Source organism: Canis lupus, chromosome 27 (genome assembly GCF_048164855.1).
Source record: "Canis lupus baileyi chromosome 27, mCanLup2.hap1, whole genome shotgun sequence".
Lineage (NCBI taxonomy): Eukaryota > Metazoa > Chordata > Mammalia > Carnivora > Canidae > Canis > Canis lupus.
The window spans coordinates 36,839,079-36,851,303 of NC_132864.1; the positions used below are offsets into that span (position 1 = coordinate 36,839,079).

General features: G+C 46.8%; 1 protein-coding gene across 7 annotated transcripts in view; it reads right to left on the minus strand.

The window, feature by feature from the left end:
• The window catches only part of CABIN1 (calcineurin binding protein 1), a 151,489-nt gene that overhangs the window by 102,164 nt on the left and 37,100 nt on the right, over positions 1 to 12,225 (minus strand). For all 7 annotated transcript variants that reach the window (XM_072803448.1, XM_072803443.1, XM_072803444.1 and 4 more), the window contains 4 exons: positions 11,940 to 12,134; positions 7,543 to 7,785; positions 5,890 to 6,046; positions 564 to 679 (listed from right to left, as the gene is read on the minus strand). In XM_072803448.1, coding sequence (XP_072659549.1) covers positions 564 to 679; positions 5,890 to 6,046; positions 7,543 to 7,785; positions 11,940 to 12,134 — 711 coding nt within the window. The remainder of the gene's footprint in view (positions 1 to 563; positions 680 to 5,889; positions 6,047 to 7,542; positions 7,786 to 11,939; positions 12,135 to 12,225) is intronic.

Consider the following 12,225-nt stretch of genomic DNA (forward strand, 5'->3'; position numbering starts at 1 on the left):
TAAAACATTTATCAATAGACCTTGGGTGCCCCTCTCATGCTCTATAACCTATCTGTGTGCTACCTGGCCTCACACTCAGCAGCAAGTTTTAGGGACAGTAATCACACTACTTATCTCCAGTATGTCCAGTCAATCACAGCAGCCAAGTGAGAGAAGACTATTTGCACTCACTATTTACTCACGAAATAGCTACTGATTCAGCAACTACTTCCTTGTATGAGTGGTGCTTGGCAGAAAGGACTCAATGGAAGGCAGTGGTGAATGCAGTTATTACTTCTAAAATTACTATGAAGGGCCTGGCCCTATGCCCGACATAACAGATGCAGTAACAAGCAGTGGTTCTAAATCTACCTGCAGGTCAAGGCCAGGTCCAGAACCCCTGCACCTCGAGTGCACAAGGGAACAAAGTTCAGACTTTCTGGCAACTCTGAGTAGTCACATACAAAATCAAAGAAGGGCAGCAGGCCCCAGTGCAGGGCAAGGCCAAGCAAGCAAGCCTCAGGGTGCCAACCCATCCTACCCTGCACTCCACCCCCAGCCCTGGCCAAGAGGGCAGCACTTACGTAGAATCGCAGCAGAGCCCCATCGGAATTGCAGCACCAGGACCTCCTACCCAAATACTCGTGGGCTGTGTTGAGTAGCATGAGGGAAGATGGGAGCATGGGTGTCTCTGCCATCACTAAGGAAAGACCAGACCAACACAGAGTTAGCATGGGGATAGCGTGGAAGCTACAAGGCTCAATAGTTCCTTAGTGGGCTTTACTGTGTTTACCAAGGTGGCCACAGATTCTTCTATCCTTTTTTAGCTTTTTAAGTAAGTAATGACCTGAGTGCCTTTACTAAAGCAATACACACTTCTCAAAAAACAATTCAAATCATACCAGACATAAGAATGCCTACTGCACCTCCAGTTAACCACATTGACATTTGTGGGCACATATGAAACATATTGAAAGAGAAAGATAAATAATGTTTAACAATGAAACCCATACTACATATACTATTTCTTAAAGATTCTTATATGTAGGCCTATTGGAGTATTACAGAAGAAAAACAGAATTATTAAATTTCAGTTAAATTTTCTAGTGTTTGTTCACCACTAGAACTATTACTAGCAAAAATAAAATAAAATAAAATAAAATAAAATAAAATAAAATAAAATAACTATTACTAGTTCCTTAAAGATCCTTCGGTGTTTTTGAAACTCTGGGCTATAACCCACTAGTGGGCTTGTAAGCAGCATTTTTAAAGACACCCAGGCATCCCTAGAATTATGATTCTTTCATGAAATTTGTTTCATACTTTTTTTTTTAAGATTTTATTTATTTATTCATGAGAGAGACAGAGAGAGAGGCAGGAACACAGACAGAAGGAGAAGCAGGTTCCATGCAGTGAACCTGATGTGGGACTAGATCCCGGGTCTCCAGGATCATGCCCTGGGCTGAAGGTGGCACTAAACCGCTGAGCCACCCAGGCTGCCCTGTTTCATACATTTTGACCATTGGCCAGCCCCAGTCAAAAAGGTACAAAAGGCAAGGATTAAAAAAAAAACAAAAAAAAACAAAAAAAAACACCTCAGAAAATCATGAAGAAATTAAGTCACTCCGATTTTCTATGAGTCCTTTAGTTTCCATTTTCAACAGCATCAAGTGATTCTATTGCACAAGATGGATGATAGCTTGTAACATTTCCTTTCTCCCCATCTCCCAATTTTGTTGTAGCACTTCTGTAGCACTTCAAAGTTTCTAACACTGGGATCCCTGGGTGGCGCAGCGGTTTGGCGCCTGCCTTTGGCCCAGGGCGCGATCCTGGAGACCCGGATCAAATCCTACGTCAGGCTCCCGGTGCATGTAGCCTGCTTCTCCCTCTGCCTATGTCTCTGCCTCTCTCTCTCTCTCTCTCTCTCTCTCTCTGTGACTATCATAAATAAAAAATTTAAAAAATAAATAAAAATTTAAAAAAACAAAGTTTCTAACACTGATAACTCTGTTCTGCAACCATAATTAGCACAGGTGCTTTCCCTCAATTTCAATTCTAAATGGATTTGGTGCTCAGCACAAATTCTTGCCCATGGCTTTTCCACCCCGATGAATTTCATTCTGACTCATATTGGTTTACTGACTTCATCCTCCAGTAGTGTTTTTAGAAGCACCCACAGGAGCTAGGATCTCTGTTTATAAATGTCTATAACTACTATTAATTACAAACAACTTGGTTAGACGTCCTAGTTTGCACTGTCTTTCCCTGAGAATAGTGTAGACTTTTAGACATCACCTCAACTGCCCTGAATATGACTAGGGAGAAATCTGAAATGAGTCTCATGTTTTATCCCATGAAGATAAACTGACTTTTCAGTTTAGAAATCTAAAAAATCTTTATTCTTGAAGTAGATTCCTAACCAGGATTTATCTTGCTATATATCAATTTTTCACAGCATATACTAAACACTTTAAATCTGCACACTGTTTTTATTACAGAGAAATGTTCCAGTATTTGATTATTTGTCCTGTTTCATTGCTAGAGTCTTTCCATCAGGAGCACAATTTATCCTCGCACAGGCCCACCACTGTTTCCCTCATCTATCCTTCTCATCAACAACACTTTTAGGGATCCCTGGGTGGCGCAGCGGTTTGGCGCCTGCCTTTGGCCCAGGGCGCGATCCTGGAGACCCGGGATCGAATCCCACGTCGGGCTCCCAGTGCATGGAGCCTGCTTCTCCCTCTGCCTGTGTCTCTGCCTCTCTCTCTCTCTCTCTGTGACTATCATGAATAAATAAATTAAAAAAAAAAAAAAAACACACTTTTAGCTCTGAACTAAAACCCTGGTTTCAGTTCTAGCCATACTCAATTCTGCTCCTTGCAGTCTGGTTTATTAGTTTATACTGGTGAGGCTTGGTTTGCAACGTTTTCCCTTAGTTTTGCAATTTTCCTCTTCATTTCATTCTGCTTATTAGTTCAAATTTTTTAATAAATCATTTCTTGTGCAAATCATTACCCGGCCCCTGCCTCTGTTCCTTGGTGTAAGTTTTCTTCCTGAGTTAATCTGTTTCTTTTTCATCCTCCACATGGGGTGGGGAGTGGGCAACAATATGTTAGCATACTTGCCATGTAACTTCTCTCTATCCTGCTCATGGTCCACTAACCGCACTTCCTCCACGCTACGTAAATGCTCTAATATATCACCAATTTTCTGAGGCACTCTCCCAAATATAAGATCAATTTGCCCTTTCTTTAAAGCCATAATTTTAAAGTAGGCACTGCTCTCAATCCACTTTTTTGTAACCTGTATCTGCAGAGGTAGAAGGGAGATCACTGAACTAGTGCAGCAGGTAGTCCTTGCTGGGGAATCTGGATTTCGTCTTCTCTCTGAGATGACCTTTAAGATAGGACTGGTCGCCCTGTGAGAGGAGTGTAGTCAGCAGACAGCCCCCAGTGGTCAGCTCCTCCAGGGTCTTCTACAGCTGCAGAAAGGCACCCCACCCAAGGTCATACACTTCCTGTGGGAGTCCATGTGCAGTGACTGAGCAAGACGGTTGTATAAAGACCAGCTAATTGATTCCAACATGGTATGACAGCTCTGATGGACCACTCTGGCTCCAGAGTTCCCTGCCAGGTTGGCCAAGGCCTGGTCAGACCTGAAGTGCAGGTCAACTTCCCTCTGCTCCACCCTGCTTCCTCTCCCGTTACTTTTGCAAGTACCGATCCCCAATAAACCAGCTCAGAGAACTCAATACGACAATGTTCTACACTACTCTGGGCCCCTTATCACCCAGCTAGTAATGTGCTTTATCCCTAGACCCCTTGTCTTAGCACAGTCTGGTCACTGGAAGGTGGCAGGGCCCAGAAGCCCTTCTAATCTCTGCCAAACCAGGGTGATATGGAGGGGCTTCCTCACTAGCCCACTGTCTATAAATGAGAGGATATTAATATTATTTCCCAGGATTTTGCCAACTTCCCACGTTCCCTCAGCCTTCCTACCAGGGGTAGAGGAGAGGACAGGAGCCACATCTGCTGCCAGTCCACCAGAATCTTGGATTCCTTCCTTGGCCTATTCTTTCAAGCTTATGGCATTCCACTGTCCCCCTTTCCTTGTTTGCTTATTAGCAGTTTTTTAAAATTATATTTTACTTGCATAATCAGAGGGAAAGGGAGACTCTTAATTCAGGAGTCTTTTGCATTATAATTATGAGAAAAACAATAAACACAGATGTAAACCTCAATTTTTTCTCACCATTAAAACCCTTTTGGAAAATACAAAGGTACTACTTGTTAAGAGCTCAGAAGATATATATCCTAGAAATCTATCCAAAAAATCAATTAGGCAGAAGCAAAAAAGTATACATGAGGTTCACTGAAGTGTGACCTATAAGAGAGAAATGCTGCAGGCATCCTGAGGGGTCAGCAGACAGGATGGTTCAGTAAAGCAGGACATCTCTCATCAGCATTACAAAACCCAGAGAGCAAAACTGAAACAGCTTCATAAAATAAGGCCCGAAAGCCTTTCTCAATCTGGCCTTTCCCATGTCCAACCCACATGGCCCAGCTCTCTTGCATCCCTGCTCATGCTGCTCTGTCTCCCCAGTGCTCTGTCTCCCCAGTGTCCTCCTCTGCCCCTGCTCTTCTCTCAAACCTCAGTCCAACACCACTTCACCCCCTGCCCCCACCCAGGCAGCATGAAGCACCCTTCTTTCAGCGGGCAACGCTGGCTTGGCACTGTGGATGTTCTGGTCCGTCTCCTCTCACCATGAATCTTTCAGAATGAAAGGTCTTATTCCCAGAGGCCTGACATGCAGTGAGCAACTGATAAGTATCAGGGTAGTACACAAAGTTAGAGAGAATGAATGGAAGGAAACAGACTGCATGTTAACTCTGGCCTTCTCTACGTTGTTAGAATAAGGATAGCTTTCTTTCCTTTCCACTTTTCTGATTTTTCAAATCACTGAGGAAAAATCCCCAATATATTAATCTGAAGCTTACTTGAATACATATATATGTGCATTAAATTCTCAGCTACATAAAATACTTGTGTCATTGGCCAAGTCTAGATGGAAAATGCAAGAACATTCTACCACTTGGTAGAATGACAGGGAATCTTTGTTTAAATGTCATTTAGCTGTTATTGTTAATTCTTCAATTCAACACATTTCCTACCACTGCATTGACCTGGCTCAAGTAGCACCTCCAATGAAAAGTCCTGGGCTCGCCCTCTTCGGCTTCTCGTTCATAACTACTCATCATTTAGCACCTCCACATGCCAGGTACTGAATAATAATAGCTGTATTATTTCATTTTGTCCTCAGTACAACCACCTGAGATAGGTGCCATTATTCCCAACATCTATCTGGGGAATAGAGGCTAAGAGGTTGTATGACTTGCCTGAGGTCACACAGCCAATATGTGACAGTTGAGATTTGAAATCTGTGCTCACTCACTCCGTACCTCTCAGCTACCCACACCCCCACCCTGACTGGGTCATGCCAGCAGGGGCCACAGAGTGTGGTGGTTAAAGCACAAGGGCCAAAAAATAAAAAATATAAATCAATCAATCAATCAATCAATCAAGCAGAAGGGCCAGTGCATGGCTACCCATCTCACAGGGCTGTCTTGGGGATTAAAGGATTATAGGGATTAAAGTGTGAAACTGCCTGGATCAGTGTCAGTGCTCCTTATAAGCACTGGCTGTGCTGTCATTCTGTGTTGCCACCTGCACCAGACATGAAATAACACACACTCACTGCCTCCTGACGCCACTGCACAATGAGCTCCCTGAAGAAGCTTCTGCTTCTGTCTGAGCACCACACAAAATCCTGCTGACTGAGCCCTAAGCCCACCCACAGCACCTGGACAGGGCTATTGGGGCCTACCCCCACCCAGACCCATTTCCTGCCACCTTCATCCGTTGGGTTCTGGAGCTGTTGCTGGTGACACAGGGATTGGAAGGTATCCTCTTCCTGCCAGATGATCCGGTGCAGGATGATCCAGGGCAGCACTGAAGAGACATGGGGATCCTTGGGCTCCTCTTGCACAGCCATGCTACAGTCAATGACCTGGGAGAAGGGGAGGAGGGGTTATCACAGTCAGCCAGCTGTCCCTCCCACCCTCTGAGATGATGACTCCTCAGGGCAAAGGTGGGGACACTGATTGAGAAGCATTACACCATATCATCAGAGTCCCAGGATGCCCAACAACAGAGTTAAGCCCAGACATTAGAAGAGCCAGCTCTGACAGTCTGCCCTCATGTCACATGCAGCTCCTGATGTCCTCGGCACCTATGCGCAGCATATGCCAGACATGAGGGTTACAGAGGTCAATGGCACAGCGAGGAGTTGATAGTGCAGGGGGAAGAGAGCCACAGACAAGCCACTTAAGAGTTAAGAATCAGGGGGGTCTGGGTGGCTCAGTTGGTTAGGCAGCCAACTCTTGATTCTGGCTTAGGTCATGGTCACAAGATCAAGAGATCAAGCCCTGCACTGGACTCAGCACTCAGAGAGGAGTCTACTTATCCTTTTCCCTCTGCTCCTCCCCCTGCTTGCACTCGCAAGTGCTTCTCTCTCTCTCAAATAAATAAATAAGTAAAATCTTTAAAAAAAAAAAATTAAGAATCAGAATCAGTATAGCTGCTGTGATTAAAGTAGATGACGGCCACAGTGGGGTCACAGAGGAGTGGGTAGGGACAGAGGAAAACCTTGAGGTTTCCCAGAGTGGAGTAACACTCCAGGTGAGTGGCTGTGGTGGAACCAATACCAAGAAGGCAGGAATTGGTGGCAGATACAGGCATACAGGCAGATGCCCAGAGGCAGCCAAGGAGTGAAAGATGAGTAAAGAAAGCTGGGCAGGATGGCGCACCTTGGGCAATGGGCAACCGGGGGATTATGAAGGGTTGAAGAGAGGGAGGAGTACACTGATATTTCCATGTCAGGGTGATGGCTGCCCTGGGAGGGTAGAGTGGGCAAGGAGGAATGCAGGGAGCACGCTGCCATAGTTCAAAGAAGAGGCAGCAGTGGCCTAGGGCTAAGGCAGAGCACTATACACTGAGAGGAGAAACAAAGAATGGGGATGTTAAGGATGTGGGTTTGGCAGGACCTATTGATGGCCTGAGTAGTCATTGTCAAGAGAGAGCTTAAGGAAGGTTCCCTGCTATGAAGCCCACTTGGACGATGTGGAGTACTGTGACCACCCCAGCCATGAGAGCCAGGATGATATGGGATGGTAGAGAGCCCTGGCGGGGAGACAGAGGGCCTGGGGTTCCAGCCCCAGCTCCACCTCCACCACACACAAGTCACGGCCTCCTGCTTGAGCCTGCTTCCATCCTTTGGGGATGGGTGGTATAGAAGAACCCTGTGGTGCCAAGGGCTCAGCAATCTCCAACTCCCAGACCTGAGCAGCCCCAGGAAGGTGTGCAGCCAGTGCATAGTGACCCCCACCACCTGAGGTGCCCGTCTCCTACAACAGGAGCACCCAATGCATCCCCTTGGGGTCCTAGCTTGCAGTAAAGCCGGTGAGTTATGAAGAACGGGAATGTCCACAAGGAGTGGTGGGTTACCTGGATGAGGTTGTTGGTGAGCCGGGTGAGGCCAGTGGAGGCAGATGATTCCTTCAGGATGCTGCCACTGCTGTCAGCCGAGAGCGCCTGGTCAATGCCCAGCAGCAGCTGGGTTACTGTGGCCACCCACTCCTCCTTGGCTGCAGACTCACTCGCATTTACCATCTGCTGGACAGCCTCGTGCAAAGCCACATCAGAGCACTCGAAACACTGCCGGTGGTCCTTTAGCCGGAGCAAGGAGTCCTGAGCACAGGGAGGGGCGGGGAGGAGAAGGAAAGTGTACCATGACAGGGCTGTGATGTCACTCTGCACACCTGGTCCTCAGAACTGAGAGGCAGGTAGGTGGGGACAAAGACACAAGGGGCAGTCCAAAAAAAAGGGGAAGAAGAGGCTTTCCACTGGCCTTCCACTGCATCTGTGAGGGCAGTCACAGCATGGATGTGCCAGCCAGGGGGCTTTCAGAAAGGGGCTTGACCTCTGCACCTCAGTTTCCTCATTTATAAAGCTGGAACATGGATGAGGTCACAGAGCCGGCAAGCCCCTAGGGTGAGGGTGAGGCTGAGTGAGTCCACTACCTCTGTCAGCTCTCAGCCGGAGCCACCATGACCCCGGCCACCCAGTCATGCACTCATCTGGTGCCATGGCTCTGGAGAGGTCTCAGCAGGGAGGGCAGGCTGCTAAGGAGGGACTCTCTCTGTGGAGGAGGGCCTGAGTCGAGGCCACGGCAGAGGCAACCAGCCAGGCAGCACTAAGGTCATCGTTCTAAGCATCCCCATCCACCCCAGGTGCTCAGGTAGAACAAGGTACCAAGAGCAGAGAATGAGCACGCTCAGCCCTGTGCCCTGGCACGTGGAGGAGCTTGCAGTATATCACACTATTTTAGCATCTCCTCTTAGGGAGCCATCGCTTTCCATGCAGCTCCTTTTCCTTTTGCTCTAGAACATAACCCACTTAAGCACCTCAGTCTCAGCCACTTTCATCACCATGCTGCTGTGTGGGGAAACTCAGCCTGGCTGTGAATTCGCAGATCTGGCAGGCAGCCTGTTAGAACAGCAGGAAGCACCTGCTGCCCAGTGCCCTATTAGGCTCTGACCTCGCCACAGCTGAGGCCTGGTCACAGCTCCACAACACAGGCACAGCTGCCACTCCCTGAGGTGACACAGACAGGGGTGCCCAAAACTGCCTTTGGGATGTGCTACAATGTCTGAACACAGATCAAAACCACCCCCAATTTAAAAGCCCTAATTGCCAGGAAAATGGAACCTGTGTTTCTTTAGAGAAAGCCAGTACTCTTTAGCAGGAGGTCCAAGGCATGAAGGAGTCTACAGGGTGCAGACATCGAACCCGAAGGCCCAAGCTGAACCCCTCCGATCAAACACTAATCATGCAAGGGACAGGGGCTTATTTTGTAACAGGATAAAGACTATGGATCTGAAAGTGCAGCCAGCGTTGCCATGAAAGTCAGGGACAAGACAAGATCCACCAGCAGTGCTCTAATGTGACATAATCCCTAGGGCTCAACGCTAGAAAGAGCTCAAAAGCACAAGAATAACTGCCAACAAACGAGGAGACCAAATTACTGCTGACTGTGGGCAACATGATTGCCTACCCCAAACAAACAGAAACTATCAGAAATAACGGGCATGTAGCAAAGTGGCTAGATTTAAAATAAATGTGCAAAAATCAATAGGGTTCCTATAAACCAGATATGTATAGTCGGAAAACATAATGACCAACAAAAAGATCCTGCTCGAAACTACAACCAAAAGTATCAAGAACTTAGAATCAATTCAACCAGAAAAAAAACTACACAATTTTATCAAAGAACATAAAAGGCAGCTTGCCTAAATAGAGCAAGCCATCATACTGCTAGAGAGAATTCCAAATCAGACCCCCTCCACAGACACACTATAAAAGCTAGACAAAGCACGATAAATGCAAAACTACCACCACTAGAAGAAAACAAAGGCAAATATACTTTTTTCTATTTGTTGACATGCTTCTAATCTGCCTCCCTTCTAAAATATAGGTTTGGCCAAAGGGGGCCTCTCTCCCCTGTCCAGTGTCAGGCACACTATAGGAGCTCAATCTGTGTATGTGGAATGAGTGAATAAATATTCTTCCAATCTTGGAAAGGCTATCTAAGCATAATGAACAAAATCACAAACATTTGAAAATATTAAAAGATTTGACAACATAAAATTCAAAACTCTTATATGTAAAAAAAAAAAAAAAAAGCCACAATTTAAGAGCAAACTGGGGGTGTCGCCTGGGTGGCACAGTTGGTTAAGCATCTGCCTTTGGCTCAGGTCATGGTCCTGGGGTCCTGGGATCGAGTCCCACATTGGGATCCCTGTAGGAAGCCTGCTTCTCCCTCTGCCTGTGTCTCTGCCTCTCTCTGTCTCTCATGAATAAATTAAAATCTTTAGGAAAAATAAAAATAAAAAAGATTAGTATCTTTAAAATATAAAAAGCAATCCAAATCAATAAGAAAACATACCCCCTCCATGGGAAATTGAAAAACCAATGGTCCCTTATCCTCAAAATAAAGACCAGGTGCTTCCATAGCACTTGACCCAGGCCTCGCCACAGCTCTCTCAAGTACTGCTCAATGCCTGTCCAACCCATCAGTGGAGCACCCTGCCACACCTAGGGGTTCTGGACTACAGGAGCAGTCTGACAACTGAACACTGGAGCCATCTCTTTTTTTTTTTTTTTAATGGTCTTTTTTTTTTTTAATTATTTATGATAGTCACACACACACACACACACACACACAGAGAGAGAGAGAGAGAGAGAGAGAGAGAGAGGGAGAGAGAGAAGAAGGCTCCATGCACCTGGGAGCCCGACATGGGATTCGATCCCAGGTCACACTGGAGCCATCTTAACAGGCGAAGAGGGCTAGCTTCTCCCCTCTTCTCCCCACCCAATGGCCTCCCTGGTACACCCAGCCATCCCTCCTGTATGCAGTCATGCTGGACACGCCTCCACTCCCCCACATCCCACCCACCCCACCCACCCCACCCACCCCGTCCCCATAAGCCTGCAATCACAAGCCTGCCATGGTAACTGAGGTCAGACATATCTCAGCCCTTTATCTCAGCATGGGCCAGCCTGACCCTCCTCTGCCAGGAACTGGAACCTCCACCTCCCTTCCTCCCTCCCACCCTCTCTTCCTTTTTTTTTTTTTTTTTTAATTTTTTTTATTTATTTATGATAGTCACACAGAGAGAGAGAGAGAGGCAGAGACACAGGGAGAGGGAGAAGCAGGGTCCATGCACCAGGAGCCCGATGTGGGATTCGATCCCGGGTCTCCAGGATCACACCCTGGGCCAAAGGCAGGCGTTAAACCGCTGTGCCACCCAGGGATCCCCTCTCACCCTCTCTTCCTTCCCAGAACCAACTCTTTCTTCCCTTTCACCAGAATAGAGATGCCTCCATTTGCTCCTATAGTTGCACCTCTTAACTGTTTCACTGTTCAAAAAAGTTAATTGAAATGTCTGACATAATTAGAGCAAAAAGCCTGGGAGAAAATTGGGCTCTCTTTCCAAATTGAAGGGAAGGACCCAATATATAATAAATACAATGTGATTAGTGTGTGAACTATAAGGGACAAGACGCCAGACCACCCAATGCCATTAAACATATCATGTTTATCATCAAACCCCATGCTTCCACAAGATGGTGGCACTAGTGAGAGCCAGCACCCACCCATATAGTGCTTGCTACATGCCAGGCGTGGTGCCAACACACACTAATTTATATAACCCCTGTAGCAGGCCTCTGAGGAATGGACTACGATCATCTCCATTCTAGAGATGAGGAACCAATGCACAGAAACTGAGTAACTGCCCAGCACCCAGCAGATTCTGACGCCCAGTGAGCTCTCTGAAGAAGGGAGGCATGGAGGAGCTGAGAAAGCACATGGCTTCAAACCCCACAGTAGTGTTTTCTCTCAACCATGTGATTGTTCATGGATATTTATTTGATCTTGATTATATTGTATAGTTTGTCCATTTGAACATCTACTTATCTTTGACTTAATCTCAAAGATAATATAAAAAGACAGACAGATGAACAAATAGGTGGATTGATGGGTGACACCCTGACTACTCTTCCTTCCTCATCTGCCAGGCAGACTTTCCAATTCAAGTATAGGTTCACACCTTGAGCCACACAGAATCCTACGACCTGCACTCCTAGGTTCCAGCTTCCCCTGGTCTTGACTGTATCTTCTAACTAGCATCTTCCTGGATGCCAGTCAGCACTTTTTACTCCTGTTTTTTTCTTCCAGGTGCATGTTCTTGAGGGCCACCTCAAAGCCTCCAAAGAATAAACCCATAACCAAGCAAAGAAGGTAGGAGGTCAGGGCAAGGGGCACCATCAGTAGCACACACCTGCAGCAGCAGCAGCTGGGCGGGCCTCTCTGGAATAGAGGTCATAAACTCCAGGTGTTTAGCCCGGTCAAATCCACTAGTACACAAGGTGGGGCGAAGAAGATGCACGACAGCCTTGTAGTCACCAGCCTCATAGAGCCGCTGAATCTCCTCCAGGGACTGGCACCGCTCCAGCGACTTCAGGTTCTTATCAATCTGGAAAAGGTCCAGACATGCTGTCCAATGACAAACCCCTCACATCCTCTCTGAATCTGGCCAGTGTCTGCATTTACTAGGCCCAGATGAG